General features: G+C 42.2%; 1 protein-coding gene across 8 annotated transcripts in view; it reads left to right on the top strand.

The window, feature by feature from the left end:
- Positions 1-22,873: 22,873 nt before the first annotated feature.
- Positions 22,874-23,993, top strand: part of TMEM255B (transmembrane protein 255B) — a 63,511-nt gene continuing 62,391 nt past the window's right edge. For all 8 annotated transcript variants that reach the window (XR_009729144.1, XM_061377724.1, XM_061377728.1 and 5 more), the window contains exon 1: positions 22,874-22,996. Coding sequence is in view for 7 of the 8 variants with exons in the window: in XM_061377724.1 (XP_061233708.1) it covers positions 22,936-22,996 (61 nt within the window). In the remaining variant the exon portion in view is untranslated. The remainder of the gene's footprint in view (positions 22,997-23,993) is intronic.

Genomic DNA, 23,993 nt, shown 5'->3' with positions numbered 1-23,993 from the left:
TTCTTGACTCAATAAAGTCACTTTAAGTGCCAATACTGCAAAATGCCTTTCATGATAAATGAATTATTAGTGGGTAGCTCTGAGGATGGGTAACAGGATACAAAGACTTTCAGCAGGACCTCACAACACCTGAGCTGAGGCCAAGGTGCTCTCGGGGGCACTTAACACTTAGTGGCCTGTGTGGTTGCCTGCTGGGCTCCAAAGCTGAGTGTGGTGTGTAGTAGGGTGGGTACAACAGATATCAGCTGCTCCTGGAAAGGACATCTGGGGCCAAACACAGGCTGTACTGAGCCGGGGTCCAAAGTTCATAGGATCATAAAATAGCTTGGGTTGGAAGGGACCTTGAATATCACATAGATTCAACTCCGCTGCCATGGGCAGGGACACCTCCCACTAGACCAGGTTGCTGTAAGCCCTGTCTAACCTGGCCTTCAACACAAGCTCCCCAGTGTTTTGCTGCCCCCCTTCAGTCAGTCAGCACAACTGCATGTGAGACCGTCTCCAAGCCCCTTGCAGCAAGAGGTGCCCTGGTTACAATGAGCACCTACACTGCACGGACAAAAAATTAGGGAAATGCGGGTAATTTCCAATTCCATTGTATCCCGTCACAATAACACACACTTCAGGGACCCAGGGCTCTGGCACTGAGACCTGGATGAAGCTGATGAGCTTTGGGAGAAAAAGAAAAGCTGATATACCCCGAGGATATCAAGGAATGCAGTTTTGCTCCCTGTTGAGGTTGCTCATGCTTTCTTCCTCCTCTGTGTGCTGCTCTGTTTCTCTCCTGCCTTTTACCTTCTACTTCCTGGCCTCTGCCTTTCCAGCTCTTCTGAGATCCCACTGCTCACCCAGTTTCCTCTCCAACCACATAACACACTGCCTCCCTCCAGCTGTGTCTGCCTCATGCTTCTGACTATGGGATGCTTCTAGGGGAGGAATCTGACCTTGTTACTGGACATGGGAGTTGTATTCATGTCACAGGTTGTACTAAAGTTGCTGGTTTTGGATATTTCCATCTCAGTCATATTAACTGTTTGAGGGGCTTTCAGGGTCCAGGCCACATGGCAAAATGCATCAACCTGGGCTCAGGGGGAAGCATTCCCCATGAGCTGTCAGCCAAAAGCCCTGCAAAGAGGATGTGCTTGTGCTCACTTGGTGGCAATGCATATGCTGAAGAGCACTTGCTGTCTGCTACATGCCTGAAAAGTGTGGGCTTGCTAAATCTCTGTCTTATTTAGGAAGTAATCTAAAGTAATTGTTGTAAATGTCGAAAGTGTTCCTAGTTGAATTCCTATTTACACCCCCACTGGTTCACTGCTGGACTCACTAACAGATACCAACAGTCATCCAGAGCTCCCACAGGCCCCAAACTTACTGAACAAAACCAGGGTAGTTGTAGTAGTGTAGACACCACTAACTCATATGTGTCTCATTCTATTGAAACACTTAAAGACTCGTTGTTTGGATCCTGTGTTGCTGGGGGAATAGGAAGGAGAGTGTCAATACAGGATGACAGCACTTTCTCTCTTTATTTATATCCATGAGGAATGCATGTCTCTACTCCTTCCTAAGCATTCCTGCAAATATATCTATAAATCAATGTCATTTTAACCAGACAGTTGAGAGGATCAATAATCCCTAGCGCTTGGTATACTGTACAGCATTGATCCCCCTCTCTTATCTGCACAATATGGAGTAAAAGCAGAGTGCGCCTGGTAGCTGTTAGAAGTTGCCTTTCAAGTTACACATTTTAAGGATGCACATGTGCAATTGCACTGATCCGAAGGATAAAGGACTAATTTGGTGGATATATATAACATAATGGATGAGATAGCAGGTTGTGATCTACTGACCACATGTGTCATCTGGTATTTCCAGAACATCATCACGTGTGCAAAGGTTCAGTGTGAAGAGCAGTAGATGGAGGAACCCATCAGATCTTTTGGTTTATTTGAAGGTTGGGGTAATAGCTGCTGTGAGAGAGCCCTCCAGCAAAATCAGGACTGCTTCTGTGGGTGAGGACCTGCCTGTAGAGCAGGAAGCACAAAGGCAGAGCTTTTGGTACTGGTGTGTTTGACTGTTCATTATTGGTCACCTTGAAGAAAGGGCACAATTAGTAGAGTACATATATATATATATTCTGAAAGTTCTTTTTTTCAATTGAAACAGCTTTTACTGCTACTTAAGGTACTTTACTGGCAGAAAGCTAGGAAAATTAAGTTTCTCCAGAGCTAAGTGTAAAGTATTGTGTATCAACATCTTATGTCTTCATGCTTTTCTTGGGAACTTCTTCCACAGGTTTTCAGATCAATTGTAGATAGCTTCTGAATTCTAAGCGAGATCACTATAGCAGAGATTGAACAGAATTTCATAGCATGTGTTGCATGCGAGGAGGGTATTCTCTGGCCCCCAGCAGCAGTACAAGCCAGTGTGGAGAGGGTAAGGAAGAGTCTCTCAAGGACCATACTGAAAACATAAGACTCTCAGCAAACACTGCCAAATGCCATCACCAGCAAGCACATGGGCTGGGCATCTTAGGTCTCTGTTGCCTGTTGTTTCTCAGGTTCTAAGAAATGCAAGTCATACAGTGAATGAATAAGTGAAAGTTAAATATTTCTAAATTTTAGTTATTTTTAATGTATTTTACATATTACAAATTAATAAATACTCCTTATTTTCTCTCATGGATTTAATGGGTTTATCTGCTAACTTCAGATGCAGCACCTGTGTTGATGCTGACTCTGAGAAAGCTTGACACAGCCAAGAAAAGTGACCTTTGCTAATACCTTATATTCAGGAAATTATTATTTGCTTTCCTACAATATGTTATGTTTATTTTTCTCCAGTAACAGTAATACAGCTGTTAGTATCTTGTTTCCATCTGGGTCATGGGTGCTGTTGACTTGAGCAGGATGCCTTTCAGGTCTGCTTTTGTAGCATCCCCCCATGTAGGCTCTTAGAGTTGACCTCGTACAGTCTTTTTAGTTGCCAAACCAAACCAGTGGAATCGTTAAATAATGTAAGTCTGACTATTTGAGGAGCAACCTGAGGAGGGCATATAAAGTATCACCTGTGCACACACAGGGTGCTGAACAAGCTGAATGTGATCACATGTGTTTGGGGCCCCAGGAGAGAGGCTTGGAACTGGGATGAGGGGATGGTCTCCCCAGCACATACACTCTGCATTCAAATTACTTTTTGGGTTTGTGATTTTTGGGGTTTTTTTCTTGTGCAAATGGTTTGCAGGACACTGCAGAGAATCTGTGATGTGGGGTTTTTCCCAGCTCAAGTGGCTGAACCCTATGGGGGCTTTTGGTCCAGCATCATCAGACGGGGAAATGCTCCACATTCTAAGACCGCTCTCCCAGAGAGAAACAAGAGGGGACCCTTCTGGCCTCATCCAGCCCCACCATATGCCATGGGGCAGGAAGCCCCAGAAGATCCCTGGGCTCAAGCAGCCACCACAGGCTGGGCTGGGTGTGGGAGGCAGCTGTGGGGCTCCTGGCAGCCTTCACCCAGCTGCCTGCCATCATGTCTGGACGTAAGACCCAGACCCAAATGCCCCCAAGGGATTAAGGGGACAGAGGGACACTTCCACTATCTGAACCACAGGTGATGACTTTTTCCCAACAGGTCTGGGTATTTTCTGAGCCCAGGTGACCTTTTAACTTACAAGAGTTCCCAGCCACAGCAACCCACAGGTTAACTGCACAGTATGTAAACAGCTCTTTCTCTGTTCTTTAAAACTGCTGCCTGACAGTCTCACTGCCCTGTGCTTGTATTAGAAGAGGCAACCATCAACTGTTTCCTGCTGGCTTTCTTCCTGCCATTGGCAATCTTACTGTTTCTGTTATGCCACCCCTGCTCATCTCCTTTTCAAACAGAAGAGCCCTTCTTGATTTAGTGTTTTCTGGGGCAAAGGCCACTCGTTACCTTTGATTGTCCTCACTGATGATGCACAGATGCATTCTGATGTATCTCAGCGTCTTTTCCAGTTCTGCTGTAGCTTTCTGGATGTGGGGAGAAGCACCACAGTATTCAACATAAGAAACATCTCCTCCCCCTAAAATCAATGTATCTGTCCACTGCAATATTAGCATTGCCTATCAGTCACAGAGCAGAAAGCAGGATGCATCCAGGAGTGGCAGACAGTTATTCAATCCCATTAAAGCCCAATGAATAAATGATAGATTGCATAGTAGAGCAATCTGGGCTATCAGATGTCCTTCCATAATCAGAAAGTGTAAAGCCTTGTTTCTTGCTGGAAGAAGGTCCCCCTGCAAGCAGCACTAACCTGCCTGGAGCGGTATTACTGGCCACTGTGTGTGACTCTGCTGGGTTCTGATGGAAAAATTTGCCTCTCAGTTCCTATACCTGTAGTCCATCATAATTCTTTCAGTGGGCTTCACAGTTTTTCCAGGACATTGATGAGATATTGTGACACAAATCATCATATCTGCATTTGTATTCAGGAAGCCGTGCAGTATGCCACCGCTTGTGCTCAACACAGCTATGCCATATGACCTGCATGAAGAAGAAATGCTGTCCTCTTTTGTATAAGAAAAGTCTCCTTTGGAGAGGGGCATGAAATGATAGGACAAGGGGGAATGGTTTCAAGCTGACAGAAAGTAGATTTAGATTAGCCACTAGGAAAAATTTCTTTACTGTGAAGGTGGTGAGGCACTGGCACAGATTGCCCTTAGAAGCTGTGGCTGTCCCATCCCTGAAAGTGGTGAAGGCCAGGTTGGAAGGGGATTTGAGCACCCTAGTCTAGTGGAAGGTGTCCCTGCCCTTGGCAGTGGGGTTGGAACTGGATGATCTTTAAGGTCTCCCTTCCAACCCAAACCGTTCTGTGATTTTGTAATGGAGAAGCACAACCCATGACAAGACAAGATGGAAACTGACTTACTTTTTACTAGATATCCCTTTTCTGTAAGTGCTTGGCCATAAGCACTCAGCAATTGACTCCTGACAGTGATGGCTCCTGAACATTGCCTATTAAGGCTGATCACAAAAGAAGAACAAATGTGATTTTGTAGATTAAACAAAACTGAGCTGGACTGAACTAGTTCAGTACAATTCATCTGTTTGCAAATATATTGGAAAGCTGAAAGCTGGAAAGGAAATTCATCTATGCGCAGACATGTACATGACGTTTTAAGTGTGAATGGTCCACCTGGGTTTTTGAAGCTAACACTCCTCTGACAATTTGACAACTGCTCTGTGATGAGCAATTGGTAGAGGCTGTTTCCAACGTTTTTCTCGCCTCAAGCCTCCCAATGTGGTTGATCTCTCCTTGAAACCCTTCTGCAGTGAATGCACTAACTTACTCCCTCTCCCTTCATTACCTTGTTGCCTCTTTCCCCAGCAATATTATCTTTGAGAAGTCCAGCCCTCTGCCGAGTGTGATTGTATTTGGCCACTGGGTTCAAATGTTATTACAGAGAATTGATAGGCAGCACTACTGCACAAGTCTTGGCTCCAGATAAAGTCTACTTTATCCTCCAGTAACAAGGATAAAAATCTTCCAGAGAGAACAAAAACAATTAACACGATTTAAGAAACCTCCAAGCACTCATTGGCTAAAACATGGGTTGAGCAGGGCTTTCCCAGGCAATGCTCTTCTTCCTAAACAAGAAGAACATCCCTGCTTTGCAGATAGTTATAAAAGGCTGGACCTACAGCTATTGTAGGGGTAGACATGTTATCTACATGTCAGCTGACAGTAACCTACAAAAGAGAAGAGCCTTACTGCTATTCATATCACAAAGACTGTAAAAAATGACATGAGTTTGGTGCCTCTGATGGCTATTTTGGATTGCAAAAGAATGGTAGACATCTCACTTAAAAGGTCCTGTATTTCAAAGGGGATGAACCTCTTCCAGGTTTTAACAGGCAAATCAGCTGCATGGAGGATTTTTATTTGTAGCTGCACATGCAAACCCCTGTACTCTACTTACCTCATCTAACCCAAGCTCACTAATCTTTGAATACCATGCATATGCATTGGTAATGCATGTGTAGGTGTAGATATACTGTATATTCCTACATCGGAGATACACTTCTGCCAAGTACTATCTCTTGTATAACAGGTCTTGTCAGGATGTGTGGATTTTTTTTCTTAGTTCCATGAATGTGGCTCTGGAACCCAGGTCCAAAATGCCGGAGAATTTCCATTTTGTGACTGAATATTTGGGAGGTAGATATGTCTGTTTTCACTCAGGAAAAAGGACAGAAGATCTCAGATTCCTCCTAATATGGGATGAAAACTCATTTTTTCTTGCAACTGATTGTTGGCTTGTGGCTTTATTGCCTCTTTCTGCAGTGATGCCCTTTAGAGCATATAATGTATTAAATGAAGTCTCTCTAAAGGAATGAGGTATCACTCTGGATAGCCTTACAGCTCCTAACTGACAACCTAAGCAACCCAGCAGTATATATAAATGAAAGCAAAGTAATCGATAGCAGCAATACAGGCTCAGTATTCAGTATCCTGATCTGACATTTTCATCATCGCTGTACTCAGCACCTTTGCTTGGAACTGGATGTTGATGGGTATTTACCAACCAAGTATATAATAACTAGGTATTTTGGGTCTTTTTGCACCTCTGGTGAAGTCTGCCTCTAGTCAAGCTCTTTCTTTCTTGTTTCCCAACTTTCAGACCAGCTTCTTACATGTCAGCTGCTTGCCAGTTTTTTCCGTTCATGATCCACAATATGAATAGATGGATTTATTATCTCTTTCATTTATTCCTTTCCTCTGCTTCAGCCTCCAACTGATGGCCTAATCACCTTCCTAGCAAGGAGGACTGGCTGTCTCCTTGGATTTTAATAAATAAATGTATTTACTTCAATGACTTTGAGGCAATTTCTCCCTGGCTGCATGCAGGGCTGTTGTGAGGATTTTTAGAAGGTAATGACTGCATATATGAAACATTTATTACGAGTGCATTTCGCAACCTGTGCCATGCACTGCTTGCACTATGTCAGTGTCTCTGGACCACAGTGCAAAATCATTGCTTCACCTAACATCTGCGGGCTGGCAGTCACCACCACATTTATTTATTTGCCCTGCTGAAGACAGACAGGGCAGTGTGGTACCAAAACTCATTCCCATTTTGTAGTACAAAGTATCTTCACCCTTGGGCTTGCCAAGCTATTTGGAGGCTGCTATCACATGCAGGTCTTGCTGGTTCAGGGTCTTCATCCCCTGCGGCAAAATTCGGATCACCAACACCTGTAGGAACTGCTCCTGTTCTTGGCTAATGTCAGAACTCAACAAGTCAGAGCTTCAGGTGAGAGATGAACAGCACTAAGACAAGCAGAGGTATCAAAATCACCAAAGCAATCTGTTGCACCTGAAGATGACAGGAAACAATTTGGGACCTTGAGGGAGGTCTGTTGTAGTTAGAGGGAGGCAATGCAGAAGATGAAAAGCAGATGAGAGAAAAGATGGAGAGTGATCAGATACAGAGGTTAATAATCAGATAGAAGGCACAATTAAGAGTGACTGTTCTGCGATGCCAAATGGAGAAGGGGAGATAATATAATTCCAGAACTGCTGCCAGAACACCACAGTACTCTGCCTGCCATATATTTAGGTAGCAGGAAAGCACTACAAAATGCACACCATCATTATAGAAAAGAAGCTTCCATTTTTTCACTGTGCAATTAATTAAAAAGTCATTTTTTATTTGTAAAGTCATCATAGGGTTGGGGTCAATTTATGTCTTGTTGAAAGCACAGTCACTATCTGAGAAGTTAAAATGGTGCATTTATCATCTGTCTCCCTCCTGGCCCTCATGAAATTCTTCCTCTGGCATTCTCCTTCCTCTGCTGAGATCTTGCCCTGGCCTCTTGGTCCCACATGACCCTCTGTCCCTCATGACGTGTCTCTCTGTGCCTATCCCCATGCTTACACACCTAAATATCTCAGAGAGTGTCCAGCCACTTGTGTTGTGTGTTTTGAGCTGAAGTCTAGGGGTGCTCCTTTGGCCAGGGTTCAAAAGTTGTTAGTGAAACACGACTCAAAAAACACTTGCAGGCAGCATAACTGCTTCAACCACATTTCCAGAGGAGAAAATCAAACCAAAAGCTTCTTGAGTAAGCAGGACATGGCCAACCTCCAACCCTGTTAAGACCTTCACATCCCATTTTCTTTCTTTCCATTTATGTTTCTCCTTAGGTTTAGGCTTTATAAAGCAAGAACCTGTCCATCTTTTATCCTCAAATGGGTGCTGCATGAACAGCACATACACAGCAGAATAACTGTACACGTTCATCTAAAGGTGTCCTTTATCAAAATTAAAAGGATAGAAGTTTCCACAAACAACTGTCGCACATAAATAGATGAGGAGGTGATATTAAGATTAAAGACCTGCATCCTTGTTTGGTGGGGGAAATGTAGGTTGCTGTACAGCAGGCAATTTTTGCCACAATAAGAAATTTGCAGATTCTACATAAACAAGCAGCTTTCAGTTAAAAAAAAACCCTGAAACAAAACAAAGTCTAAGTAAGCAGTAAAAAATGGAACAAAGTTCTTCAGGAAGGAAACTCTTCGTATTTGTTTATGGTGCACTATAGTTAAAAGGACAAAAGAAATGGTAGGCATTTATGTCCAAAGGAGAGCCAAACACACACATGCATACAAGTGAGCTGTTTGCTGATAAATAAAAGTCTCTGAAGGCTGGGTTATATTAAGCTTTGTTGTCAATACACGGCCACAGTCTTCCAGACTGTTGAAGAGAGTTTTGTTCAACTGTATGGAAGTCCTCTAGATTTATGAGGATTCTGTAGTAATAAAATCTATTAAACATTTGTGTTCAGAAAGAACAATCTAAATACATGAGAAATTAGAATGATGTGTATTTTTATTTGACCTCTTTCAAAAGTCACTTGCATTATAGGAGGAATCTTGGTCTCAGCTCTTGTTTTATTTATGCCATGAAGAGTATTTTATAGTAATCCTATGCTTTAAGATTTAGGTACATCCCAAAAGGCAGCAGGCGAATACCTCTCTATATTTAGTCTCCCTTATAGGGAAAATTCCCCCTGCTTTTGCTTCCAAAGCATCAGTGGCACTAATACTTTTCTATAAAGGCTTGGCTGAGCATGTGGAGGCTGTGGAAGAGGTAGAGTACCTTGCAGCAGGTGTTTTAATGATCAGAATACTTGCCTGACATGGGGCAGTTGCATCTCATATGCCAAGAGCTATTTGTGCATTTTTCAGTGAATACTGTCAAGATAAGAAACGAAATCAGTGCCTCCTTTCTGGCTGAGGCACTAATGATAGTCCACCTTCATTACCAAATGTAAATAGTAGCAAATGTACTCCTCCCAGAGTACTGTTGGCCTAGTGAACACAGGCTATCCTCAGGCAGAGACTTCCCACTGCCTGAATGAGCGCAGTTGCCATGAAACTGTTAAATAAAACATGGTTACTACCATATTTTCCAAAGGCACTTAGGCTGAGGAGAAGCGCTGAGCTGCTGAGCCTGGCAATGGCCCTGGAGGCTTCGGGAGCTGGCATGCTGCTGCTGGAGTCAAGCAGGGAGGTGCTTCCAGTATTATTTGGCAGCTGCCTGGGGTTTTTTTGGGTCATAGGTTTGGCCCTCAGCTAGCCTCAGTGTAGTTTCAATTCCACCCCTTGAGCTGTTTCTTCACACCCTAAAAGACTGTGGCATCTCATACTGAGTATAAACACTCAACCTAAAATGGCCAAAGGAACAAAAAGAACTTGGCTTTGCGGGTTGGATTTTGCAGTCACTGACTCAGATGTAACATGTAACAGCCCCAGTGATATTTCTCTTCTTTCATACTGCAAATGAACAAAAATGGGCCTAAGTTACAGCCCGGGGATGTTTGTGCCAGTGAGATGTTCCAGAAGCATACAGGAGAGAGAAGCTTTTGTGTTTCTCTATGCCATCGTAGTCAAGGGCAACTGAGGACCTGGATAAATGGTATGCCCAATGTTAATGGTGAATACAAACCATAGCCCTGTGACACTTGGCTATCTGCTGCTAACAAGGTAAGGTTTGAGGGAATAATTGGCAGTAACTTGTGGGGAGAGTTAATGTAGAGGTATGAAATGATGCCTGGCAAAAGGACTTTTTCCAAAATTAGGTCTTTAAAGACACTTTGTCCTATATGTTGATATCAAATAACTCTCATATTCGTACTGAAGTTTGAATGACTTCTGTTGGTGTTTCAGCTGAGTTCTATCTGAGTGTGTTCAGGAAACCTGTGTTCAGTTTGAATCTTGAATACCACTAATACTTCTCTTGTTTTGTTCTGAGCTGTGTGAAGTTCTGGTTTCTAAAGATTGAGACTTAGCTCATTTGACTGTGCTAGCTCGAATCATGCCAGATTCTTGACATCATGTATAAAAGCTTCAGTATAGATGTAGGAGGACCCAGGCTGAAAATCTTAAATTATCCTAAGTGTACTGTCAGGGCAGAAAGCCTTTGGGTCTGATGCCACTTACCTTGTACATGCCAGGTTGGCATGATGGTTAGCAGAAATTTGGATGCAAAGGAAATGCAAAATCAAGGTAATGCATAAAAGCTGATTTGGTTTAGGACGTAAATGGTCCCGAGTGACTAGAAAGTGACACTGGAAATGTGTATTTTAATCTTCTCAGAAATCCCTCCAGGGGCAACAGCCAAGTAGACCAGTAAACTTAGTCATTACTAAAGGAGTTATTTAAGAGAAGAATGCCTTTACTTGAACCTAAATCAAAATGTAACAGCCAAATGAAGACCCTTTTTTGAAAGTTCTATTAAAGGATAAAGCAGTTAAGTACCTGTAAGCACTCAAAACAAGCTGCTATATAGTACTAGCTGTGATCTCATCTACTGACTCATTTGGACCTTGGGGTAAGTATTATTTAAAAAGACAGATATAGTGTGTGCACAGCTGGTTATTCAAATGCAGAAATCAGCTATTTTTAGCTATAGCGTCTATCTCCTTTCTGTCTTGTGTAGACCAACAGGTACAAGGAACCACAAAACTACTCCCCTGACCAAAGCCAGAACTCTCTTGTGAACATTGATCCAATTCAAGTTTACCATGAAGTCCTGGTTTCAAGGTCTGTTGGTTTGGATTTACTATAATGAGCCCAATACTAGATTCACAAGCTGTTCTTTATAACCGCTAAATGTGTGAATTTTGTTACACATTGTTCATAACCTTTGTATGGATAAGGTTTTTTGTTTGCATAAATGCTCAACAAATGTGTATTATATACTGATGAGCAAGCAGTACTATATGGGCTATGTAAAATTGTTATTCCAGTTCATCTTAAAAGGTTTATTTTCCTCAGCAACATGCAGAGGCACTGGGACAGGATGGGTACATTTGTGCAATGAAGGCTCAAACCTTGGGTTTGGGAGCCATAAAGTCTCCCTCCATCATGGTGAGAAAGACTCATGTCTCCTCGCTCCTTGGTGAGCATAACGTGAAGGTGAGGATATACAACAACACTGAGGGGGTATTTTAAGGGCAAATCCTTCATTCCTTCCCTCTGGGGAAATCCCGTATCATGACCATAGGAAAGCCTTGGAGGTAAATGTCTGCTTGCACACAAGAAGAAGACAGAAACAACAAATAGATCAAGTGAACAGCTTATTTCTCATGTTATATTGTGTCCTTAGGAATAATTACAGTAACAAGTAAATGTGTAGATCTTAGAATCAATTCACAATGAGTCAAAGTAAATTCTAAGACCATCATGAGACAGGTTAGTTTTACCCTACTGATGATGTGTTGGGATTCTGTGATTCTAAGACTTACAATTAGCTAAAAAAATAAAAAAATAATAATTAAAAAAAGGTAAGTCCTGCTGATTCTAAGACTCACTGAGGACTTACGGTATGGCTCATATTTTTATGAATCCAACAATATGTTTTAATGGGACACATCAGCATGTCTGTACACATTATTTAAATAGGAATAGATATGCCTATATAAGGGAGTTATGGAAATGTTGCAGCTTTAGCTATGTGCAATTACATTTCATTCACTGGGCACTTTTTAAAGCCTCACCTGGACCCTGCCCCACTAATTTGTATCCTTTGGGCCTAGTTTGCACACTATAAATCCCCGATACTTTCAAACTGCTTCTGCCACAGAGGATGAATAAGTGATACCCTCCCATTAGCATGAGCTCTTAGCAAATGTTCCCTGTTCCCTTTCCAAGATGAATGCTTCACCGACGCCATCTCCACAGTGTTTTTATGCCTGTCCTCATACCCTTCCCTATCCTTCTCAGTGACCCAGGCAGCAAAGCAATGAAGTACCTGTTCCTGAAAAAGGCTTAAAATTTAAAATCTCAACATGCAACAAAGCCAGGACTGAAGGCTTTGCAAAGTTAAAATGGAGATTCCCACCTTTATAGCTGATCTCTTGACAGATAGCCCAGCTCCTAAAACTGATGTATTATTGCACATTGAAAAGCAGTTTTAAATAATAGGTGGAGAAGTCAGAAACTTACTAGTTAGCTTCTCACTCTCTTTTGAGTCTGGTACCTCTGGAGGGCAGACGGGTACAGAGTCATGTGGAAACTGTCAGTATCTTTGCGAAGAAGTACCTACATCAAGTTTTCTACTATGGTGTGGTATGTATCTTGCACCCTTTAGGTACTCCTTGGAGGTGGTATGTGTTCTGAATGGCCTGTCTAAATCCTTCAGGCCTTTACCATATAGCAGTTGTTCAGGCAACAGAATAATCTTTATTACTGCACTTCTATTAGTTCTTTCTCTGTATCTTAGGAAAATGTAAGCTTATAAGCTTAGAGGACTCAATCCTGCGCTTACTGTGTGCAAAGGGCATTTATATGTTTTAAAGACCCTTTGAAGCTCACAGGCCAGTCTGAAGTCAGAATTTGCCTGTGGGTTTGTAGGATCTGTCTGCTTCACGGTAGGACCACAGTAGAGGTGATGAGGGTACCCATGGAAGCCAAAAGGATGAACTGCAGGGCAGGATGTTAATCAGATGTCTTCTAGGTTGCTGCATCACGATTTTCATTATCTATTTCAATGGCTTCATGGCTAACAACAATTATTTTTTAAAAAACACTTTCAGATGTGACCTGGAAAAAAAGAAAAAAAGGAAATCAAGATGTTACAGAACTGTGCTAAGAGGTATTCTCCATTTTATCTACCAGAAGTTCCACAGAAGATGGGAAAACGCAGCTAAGCATAAAGACATGATGTTGATATGGCACTTGTGACTTCGATATAATAACTGGATAATATCGAGGTTGATCTTGGAAAAGGAAAGAGATGTGAATATTAGCATAAATAAATATTCAATATTGTATTTTTGTTGCAAGCAGCCAGCACCTTTTTCTGAAAGTTCCTTGTATTATTTGAATAACACATTCATTGAGAAGAACACAGGTGTTTGAAGATTGTTTATGAAAAAAATAGGTTTATTACAGTTTCATTTATCTTATCAACATAAATGAATGCTTAGTTTGCAGATAACTGATCACAGTCTCATAGATCCCCAAGAAAAAAGGCCAGGAATCTGTGAATCATCTGTTGCTGTTGCATCTGTGTGGAACCGTGTAGATGCTGTGGATAAAGGGAGCAACCTGAAAAATAGTGTCTAGATCAGAATCTGGAAAGGAACTGTAAGAGACCTTGGAAGCAAATCTGTAACAACTACTTACCACCTTAGGTCTACAATTGTTCAAATGAACAGTGATGCAAGTGGACAAAATTAATGTAGTATCAGATGTAAGCCATTATTCATAGTCTGTGAGGCAAAAGAATGGCCTAATTTATCAAGGTATCTGTTTACTATGAACTCATCTCTAAATATAACCTATTTTTTCTTCGAAAAGCCTATGAAATGAAGAATGATGCTGGGCTTCATTTGCACATTTACCTCCATAGGTGTTTCAGTGCATGCCGCCTACAGAAGCTGATTGATTTCACTTCTCACACTACTTTTTCCCCACCCATAGTTCAGTGACCATTTTTTTTGCTGTCACCGAAAAAGTGCTGGAGAGGGAGACTGTTTTCCTGCTCTCATTCTAGTTCTCTTACCTACCTGCTTTCATCTGTGCATAGGCAATGAGCATGTTTCTGGTTTTGCTACCCAGGGTTGTAGCTTGTGCTGTCTTCAGTGCCTGCACTTCAGGAGTTTGAAAAACTTCTTGAGTAACTGCATTTTGCCATCTTTTTTTAAGTGCCTCCCTGGGCTGCCACACTTCAGATCCCCTGTACCGCTGCCAGCATCAGCAGGGCTTCCTTCCAGGGTAGCAGGCAGTTCTGCATGAAGGAGAACAAGAAAGACAGAAGGGCTTTGATTTTGTCCTACTCCTGAAGCACCCTCTTCACTTCTGCACAACTCCTTGCATCCTTCAATTTAAAGGTTCTGTCTGTGGGGGTCCACAGACAGGAAAGACAGAGGTTTAGTACCAGGGATGCAGTCCTTGCAAATACTAGCCTGACACGATTGTTTTATCCAGCCTCAACATTTATTCATGGCTTGAATCTTTTCAGCGTAGAAAGATTTCTCTTGGGTTCTTCTGGGTGTTGTCCTTCACTGTGGGAAACACTGTGTCGAGGCACAAGAATTCTGCTGCTTAAGTGACAGCTTTTTGGTCAGGAGAAATGTCTATGACTGACAATTAACGGAAACAATAATTAGGACAAGAGAAACCTAAAAGCGATGTGTGCTTCCTAGACTGAGTTTATTGCTATCATTCGCATCAGAGTATGATGAGTTCACAGAACACTTTGTTTGGTCAATGAGGTTGGAGGGAAAAACGACAACATGTAATGCATTCCCCTTAACCACTATGCACGAGGGCCTCAAAGCTGAAAAACACAGGGGGGTTGGGGCTAGTGAAACACAGTTTAAAATCTCCAAATGTAGTTTTCTTCTATATACTTCTTCCTTTGTGAAACACTTTGGGCTGCAGTGGCTCTGCATCTTTTGTCTTCTACTTGGATGTCTAAATCTTCATGGCAGCAAGCCAGTCCATCTCTTGACTATTAAACCTTCTGAGAAGGAAGTTATGGTCCACCAACTACTTTTAATGCTTTTTCCCTTATTGCCAATTTGATATTTTACAAAACAAAGTGCCTGGAAGACTCTGACCTACTGCTGAAAGTGTCTTGGCCCTGAGGGTAGAGATGCATTTTAAAACCTGTCACCTTCCTTTATTTCAACCCTATATCTCCTTTTTATCTCTCCAAGTAGCCCATGTCACCACATGCACCATTAATTCTGGCGCTTTCAAATCAAGTAGAAGAAATAAACCAGGCTGTAACCCTTCCTTTGTGCTACCATAATGAACCAAGCTAGGAATTTGGAAGATAAAGTGCTGACATTTTAACTTTTAATTGAAGAATTTCTTCCCCACAGAGCTATCAACAGTGAATGGAGCATCATCCTCCCTTTCAAAATTGAAGGCCAAGTTCCTCAGCTGTTTTTGAACCAGCATAGGCACAGCTATGAGTGGGATGGTGTAAAGGCAATCCCTTCTAGGGCTGAAAGGTGCAGCTGGCCTAAAGCAGTGGCCACTAGTGAGCTAGGGCTAGTTAGTGAGACTGGGTGGAGAGCCACCTCAACTCTGACACCACGAACTTGCTGCTTGCACATCCTGCACTCTCTACAGCTAAATGTGATTTACCCTGTTCACTGCGTTATTCTGCCAAGTAGCCAGGAATACTTATTTATTCAGCATCACACAACATCCTGCAGGAGGACCCAGCCTTTAAGCCAGGTTTTATGGCCTTCTTTCTGTTACACCTTCAGATATTTATGGAATCCTAAACACAAGCTTTTAAGAATTGGCAAGCTGCTTCTCTCCTGTGTGAAATAAATGTTGCAGTTGTGATATTTTCAATGGCTGTGAGCATTGTAAAACTGATGAGACACTGTACTACAGTAAGAGCCCATGGTCTTATCTCTCTTTAAATACCAGGGTGGTTCCTAAGGAATGTTTTGGGAGGGAGAAAGAGACCTGCTCTATATTACTGGGACACCTCTCCATGACTGGTGCACTGGCACACTTGTCTCTGTTCATCTTCTTCCGCTCTCTTCTTCCAGTTAAGCCACTTTACTGTACCACTTACCAACACATTTTTGATGCAGGAGAAATGGCAGTGCATGTCAGAATATTACTCTAGTTTCATATTTTATTATTCAGAGTTTCTGAAGAGTACTGTAAGTTATTTAAGGAGTACATCAGTTAAACAATTAGAAGATCAGTCTGATAAATGTTGCCATAGATTACAACTCTCGAGGGGGTTCTCTGTGGAGTTTGGCTCTTGACTCTCCTTAATTTCCATTAATCTGCAAAATAGCCTGTCAGGGGAAAGGAAGAAAACGTCATGACTAAGACTTTAAAACTGAACTGAGCAAATCTGCTCAGCGCACACTGAGGAAACAACATTGCATGGGAAGAGAGAGGTGCAAAGAGCTCCCTCTTCACTGAGAATGTTACACATTGTCCTTGACTTCAACAGTGTCTACTAGAGCAGATGTGAATGGCACCTGACTAAATTAGGGAGCAGCTGATAGGAGGAAAGGTACAGGATGCCCCACTTATTTCTGGGCTTTAAAAAAAATTATAATTTGAATGGCTAGTATAATTCACTGTGCTACCAAAGGGATTTCTGAAGATGCCTTGAGTTGGGCAAAATAACCAAACTTTATGTTTACTACTTAGAGGAGTGACTGAAATTATGCCTGGTATAAAAACATCATTACCACATCTGTATTTCAAGTTGATAGCATATTTTTGAAATTCAAGCTCCATTTTCCAGAGGAGTTTCCTCATGCATTCCAAAGCCCAATGACCTGTTCTTGTTCAGACTAGTATAAAAAGCTCTGTATATATATTTTTTCCTATGTAAAAATTGATGTAACAGTTCACAACACAAATAAGGGCTGTATTTTTTTGTTCAGTCACACTATTGATGTGTTATTGTTGGTGCATTTCAATGCACCTTTATTAATAATCTTGCAGAGGAGCCCATACAGTTTATATAAACTTAGTTTCTATCAGTGTAAGAATATTTCAAAATAAAAAGAAACTCTTTTTTTTACTTTAGTTCTCAGAGTTGTGTTTTTGGTGTTTTGTTTTTCCAGTAAAAAGGCTTTCTGTTGTGCAGTCTGCACTGTAACATTAGCTAATTCCTACCAATATGCATTTCCTGACGAAGGTCAGGTATGTTATTTCTGTATGTCTCAGTCATTGACCTAGGTCTACACAAAGAAAGTCACATTAATCTATCAAAGAAAGAGTTCCATTTTCAGCAATTTTGTTTCTATATTGGAAGGCACCTGAAAAAGCCGACATTTTCATGCTTTATTGAGACTATGGTTACTGTTCCATGAAGTAAGGTTAAGACACAGTGACTTCATTTAGTTGTTACAGATTTATGCAAATCTTAAGCAAGTTTTATTTTTGTAATAGCACATTCACATCATGGGTTGTACATCTTCTGATATTTCGTGTCTTCATAGTCTGTGTTAGTGAAGACATAATTAATAGGATTCTGAATACCTTATATCTGACATACTTATTTTTTATACCTGTCTCCAAGCTTCTGCTGGAGACTTTCATCTCTGCCTTTTGGTTACCCCTTGCATTTTGTTTTGTCTTCCTTTCTGAAATCCTTTGAAAGCAATAAATTATTTTCTTTCACTGAATGATAAGATTTTCCTGAAGGAAACAGTGTTGCTATCAGCTCAGCTAAAATACACATATCAGTCTTCAGCGAAGTCAAGCCCATTTCCCACAGTACTGCTGCCTTGACATAGTTATCAGCTACACCACAAGAATGATCTCCAGAGCATCATACGTAGGACTTACTATTATCTAGCTTTATTAGGAGATAAGCAACGTGATGACTTTTGATATCATGTAGCAATTGTGGGGTTTTTTAAGGGCATTGTACATTTCCGCAGATGTCTTCTCCTAAATGTACCTGACATTTAACTTGACTTTTAGCTTGCTCTGAAAAGAGCAAGAGTTTGCTTCTTACTCCCCCCGGGATATCCCTCTTCTTCACATGGCACACAGGTACCCATGGAGCTCCTTGTCACAACATGTTGAGACTGCTTAAAGTCTATAGAGTTAAAAAACTGACTACACAAATTAATGGGTGAAAAGTCTACTGAAGTTGATTAAAGACTTTAAATCTGATTTTAACAAATACGTACCTGTGTGTCATTCATTTCTCTTGGATGCCTCTGAGCAGTGTTATCTTCTATTCCCTTTTAAGCTGGCAGACAGTGTCTTTTAAATCTTCTGCTAATAAAACCACACCACAGCTTGGAAACTGGCTGGCTCCAGGAAGAAGAATTTTTGAAGTGAATTGTCGAGCAATTGTCTTTTAATAGCCAAATAGTCGGTGGCCATTAACCTCAACCTCATGACTACTCTTGTTCCTTTCACTTCCTGCATGATTTCCTTATACGGCCCAGCTGAACTAAGGCAGTGTATTCCTAGGGGGATTGTACCAGTAACCATGCCAATAAATACTGTTTGTAAATTATGAACAAAGGAAGTCTAATTACCTCATTGTCATGACCTTGTATGACTGGGCAAGCCTGCTCAGTTCTTCTATTAAGAATCCTAAGCTTAGCCTCAGCAATGACTGGCTTATGTTTCTGTTGGGGGTTCAAATACTGGGAGAAGAAGACCCAAACGTTTTGAGGAATACAAAAGCAGGCCAAATACTATGGTGAAGAGTTAAGAGCATGGGGACCATTTAAGCTGCTTCACACTAACAGTCTCTGTGACTGCATCTCTGAGCCTGGGCATGGGAAACAAACCCTTGCCATGGAGGAGGGCTGGAAAGAATGGGGGTTTTGCTTTGAATTTTACTAAAACCAAACAACCTACCTTTCCCCAAAGACAACATCACCACCGCTGAAAGCCCACAATGGATGCCCAAAAGGAGTTGCTGAGAAAATAACTCTTGCAAGGGAATGAAACCAATATAGCAGGACTTAGTGCCAGACCAGACCCTTCTACAGAGAGACAGTGTAAATGACCATACAATAGAAGGGATGAAAAAAGTAACTGGGGACTCACGCCTATCAATGGTCCTGGAAGATGAAGTGTTGAGGTCCTACCGTTGCCTGGTACATTGTCACTGGTGGCCTTGGCGTATAAAGTATATTAAATTTGCTTAGGACATAATGTTGGGAGAAACTGTTGAGTAACTTGGAGTACGTATGCTGGTAGACAGACTTAGAATTCAAAATAACTGAATATTGCCCAGCCACTGGGCATCACCCTTTAAGAAAGACATGGCCCACACAGAGTACGATGACACAGTGACTAGAGGGAAGCCATGGGAATATCCACTAGCCCAGAAAACACAGCCTTTGAGGAAAGACCAAAGAGATTGGTCTTGTTTAAAACAAAGAAGGAAAGACTTCAGGGACACACAGGATACAAATTTCACATGTGACCAACCTCAGCTCCAAAGCATTCCCCACCATAATGATGACCTTTAGGACAAAATACAAAACCCTTCAAAGCTGCAGTGTGCCCTAGGAAAGGAACAAGAAAGATCAAAAGGGCATCATGGAGACCTTAAAGCCCAGTGCTGACAGGGTACTTTTCAGGTGAGAATACAAAGATTATCCTGACAAATACGCCATGTTCCATGCAACACTCACACTAGAAGAACTCTTTAACAGTCTTGTGAGCCTAACTTAGAGTGTGGGGACGCCTGGCCACTAATCTAACAAATGATTTAATTTTGACATATGAGCAAGGTACATGAGCCAGGCATCTGAGAAGCAAAGACCTCAAAAATATTAAGAAAATTTAGATTCAAGTTACACATCAAAATGGTGAAAAAAATCCTTGTGGTTTTAGAGAAAATAAAAAACATAAATATAAAATGAAGTTCTGCCAGACTTGCAATGCATCGAGCTAAATAACAAGTATTAAATAATGCATCCCAGAACGCATCTGTTCAGCGGTCTCCATTGGCATTGTGCAAGCACTGCCTGTGATACACAGATCCTTCCTCAATGACACTGAACTGGGAAGACTCCAAAGTTACAATAAAAAACTTCACTGTTAGTTTTTAAGAGTGTAAGCTCCACCTTAACCCATTTCTAACATGGTAGTATGCTCCTATTCCTGTAGTAATAGCAATGTCTACCAGCTTTGTGATGGTTACACATTTCATAACCAGACATACACTGCTTAAACACAACACCACTGGTGATGTTGCCTCCAGACTGGTCCCTGAGGTGCACCTCAGCCTGCCTCATTTGGTATCTTGGCTTCCCTTTATCAATCTCCACACCTGATGGTGACCCATACTTGCAGCTGTCTGCTCCATGTTAAGCCATTTTCTCTGAAGGACTCTATTAAATGTGTAGCATAATCCAGACAGATTTGCTTCACTGCATTGCTTTTGCTCAGGAATCACTTACCCTGTCAAAGATCTTGATAGTCTGACATGATCTAGCTTTGATGAACCACACTGTAATTGAACCCATTTTTCACTTACCTCTAAAACTTTCCACAGTTAAATAAATGAGGCAAGGAGTTGCTGTTCCACTTACTCCCTCTGCCTTTTTAAGACAGGTTGCTTGTTCTCCAGCAATAGTGCTTTGCCTCCAACGGGACTGATTCATTGAAAACTTTGCTCAGGACTTAAAAGATAGCCCCTAATTGTTTCAACATTTGGGGTGCAATTTTCCTGGGCCTGACACAAGAAACATAGTAAGTTACGCTTCCACTTCACATCTGCTAAGGTCATCCTCACTTGCTTTAGGTACTCTGCCAGTACACTCATATAAATACTTCTTTTACTGAAAACTGAGGCAATGTGTTCATTCAAGATTTGGAGCAGCCTCAATCTTCATCCCATCCCTGGCATTTATCTTCTTTGAATAATTCTTTGAATTATTTTAACTTATATAGTTGAAGAATTCTACCAGTTATCCTTTTCTTTACCACAATTAGCTTGGCTACATTTTTATCCATTCTTTCTCTCTGGTTCTGCAGTTTCTCACCCTGCAAACTGTGGCTCTCCTTTCCCGTAGGTTTACTCCCTACTTTAATATCCTCTTTCAGGGAGCTACTTATCCACTATGTCTACAGTTGTTCTTGACCTATTCTAATGTCTTTTAGGGGATGAAAGTGCTATACAGGTTTTTTCATTTTGGAGTTAAAGTAAATCCATGATTTTTCAACATTCAAATGCTTGGGGTTTTAGGTCCAGGCAGCCTCACCAGTCATTTTTCCATAGTTTCTTAATGCTTACCCTCTGATATCCGGGACTGTAGTACCAGATCTATTTTTTACTCTACTGAAATTTGGAGTAAAAAACATGAGTCATACATCAAAGGTTATTTTCTATAATAAAATTATTTTAGAAAGGACTTACAACTTCCTTTTTGTTTACTGAAAAGAATTCCAGAGGAGTTTCCCTTTGTCCTGTTATGTCTGTTTGGTGGCTGCTGGTAGAAAAAAGTTATTGCCCATCACAGCCAAGAATACATGCTGCACATGATATTTGTTTTCCAAATGGTTTGAGGAATTAAAGTCTTCCTCAGCCCTCCCTGTTATTTAGTGTTGATGGAAATCTCTATCCATAGCCATCCCTGAACCTGAGACTCCATACCAGATTTTGAGGCTTTTTTAGCACACCTATTGATTGTCACTTTTGAATAAATGTTTTAGTTGTACCATCACCTTGCCTGTCTTCTCCATCTACTATGTAATTAAATTATATTAATAATTAGTAATTAATAGTACAAATACTACCTCCATTTTCATTTGTCTCTTCAACCCCTCTGGTTAAGGATACAAAGAGAAAAAAGTGTCTTTGTGCTTGGCCTCACATCCTGGCTTACTTTGCTTCATAGACTACAGCTGGTATTGAAGATAGTGGTCTCTTTCCATTTTCTACCATCCTACCAATCTTACCATTTCCTGGGGAAGTCAGCCAGAGACTGAAAAAAATATTATGAAAATGAAATACATGCACATGTATCCATTTGCAGGTTTGAGCAACAGAGAAATAAGAATGTTAAATAAGCTGTATTTGATGCAAACGGGACAGCACACTTTAGTGTACACAAAGTGCTTGGCAGCCTATCAAAAACAGTGTCCACAAAAAAAATGTTCTTCTGTTCTTTGTATGGGGAAGCCTGCAAAGGGAACAGTAGGCACCATACCAGCATAGCTGTTGGCTGTTGGCTGTTTCTTCTTGGTTGTTCCCAGACTCTCTCAGACAGAAGTCACATATCCAGGCAGTTGGTAGCACTAGCAGCTCCAGGGTAGCAGCAAGACAAGTGGCAGGATCTGCTGTGGGAATGACAACTGAGACAGGAGAGAGAAATAGTGAGGTTGAGAAATTGACAGACACCACACAAGAAAAACAATGGCCCTACAGAATCTTCTGAGTATTGATGCTGCCTGTCACAGCCCGTGCATTCCATAACCTATGTCTCCAAGATGCCTGGGTTTGTTACTAATTTTATTACTATTTCTGGTTGCGGTAGTATTTTACTCCTGATTGGTATCGATTTTTTAAAAAAAGGGGAAGTGGAAAGCTGAAAGGAAAGCTTCATCTCCACCAGGTGACAAATTGGTCCCCTGCCATAGGCCAAGAACAGATCAAGAAGCGAAACCAAACCTGGGACACAGGTGGAACGTAAAATGAATTAAGCTATTGATCACTGAGCAAATAATGACCTAGGCTGTGCTCCTCCGTCCCCCCACCCGCCCAAAGGTCAGCCTGGACACGGCAGCACAAGCAGAACGAGCCGCTGGTCCGGCGCCACGAAGCCATCGTCGCCGCGGGCAGCGCCGCTCGCCCCGCCCCGGCCCCAGCTGAGCTCCCCCTCGGGGCGGAACCGCCGGCCGCCCGCACCCCGCGGCCAGCACCGGCCGTGGTGAGGAGCGCAGCGGCGCGGAGGTGTCCGCGGAGGATGATGGCGCCGCAGCCCCCCGCCGCGGTGTCGGGTCCGCTGGGCGCGCTGGACCCTACAGGTGAGCCCCGACACCTGCCCCGCGCCAACTTCCCTGCCCCGCCGAGGGCGTGAGCACCGGGGACGCGCCGGGAGACCGGGAGCCGGCTGCCGGGGGCGGGCGGGAGAGCGAGCCTGGAGGGGAGCAGTGGCTTCAGCCGCCCCTGTCGCGGGTCCGGCTACTGGGGTGGAAAGGCACAAGCGGGGACTTTGCCCGGGCTGTGTCCCCAAAGTGGGACACTGGGGGATTTCAGCCCGAGATTGCTGGTGCGGGTCGTGCTGTCTCTCTGACTCTCACTCACTGACGTGTTTTTAAACACCAGTTCTCTGGAGCTGTCTGCCACGCTTTATGAGCTGCTGTGATGATGGTTTAACCATGGTACGAATACCTGTATGTGGGGCGTTAACAGAAAAATTAATGTGGGAGATGCCCTTATGTGCTGGGTAAGAAAGGGCAGGTGCTGTGCTGGAGCAGGTGGCAGTGTGAGCAGGGTGCGGAGCCGGCTGGGGCAGGCAGGGGCCGTCGCGAGGCTGTAGCCCTTCAGTGGGTTCCCATCCGGCTTGTGTATCTTTCCTCCTGCTTGTACTAATGTAGTGGTTTGCTGCTAAAGTGGTGTGCTGGTTGTATTTACAGTGTACATCCTGGAAAATAAAGACATGCACAAAAGAAAGGACAAGTATTTCATTTTTCCACTGAAATTCATTAAAGTTGAAAAATACAAACCTTATTGATAGGAATTACCCTGTATAGTGTTTGGAAGGATAAACACAGACTTTGCTATGTACCCAAGTATCTTAACAGCCAGTTAAGATAACGCATTAGGTCTTACCTTTTTCTCTTCCAAGTTTAAGAAAAAAAAAAGGTGTTGAAAAGGTAGCAGTGGAAGATATGCTTTTAAAATGTTATCAGCAGAAAAAGAAGAATCTGTACTCTAGCTTTAAACTAGTAATTAGCTGCTCTTTCACTTACTTATTAGTGAAACAGTTGCTGCCGAAGCAATGAAGTCATAGTGATACTC

This window comes from Neopsephotus bourkii, unplaced genomic scaffold (assembly GCF_033783945.1).
Source record: "Neopsephotus bourkii isolate Nb327-2 ecotype Australia unplaced genomic scaffold, CSIRO-AGI_Nbou_v1 NB_1760, whole genome shotgun sequence".
Taxonomy (NCBI): domain Eukaryota; kingdom Metazoa; phylum Chordata; class Aves; order Psittaciformes; family Psittacidae; genus Neopsephotus; species Neopsephotus bourkii.
Note: the sequence above shows the minus strand (reverse complement) of the source record. Positions and strands in the feature narration are given on the sequence as shown.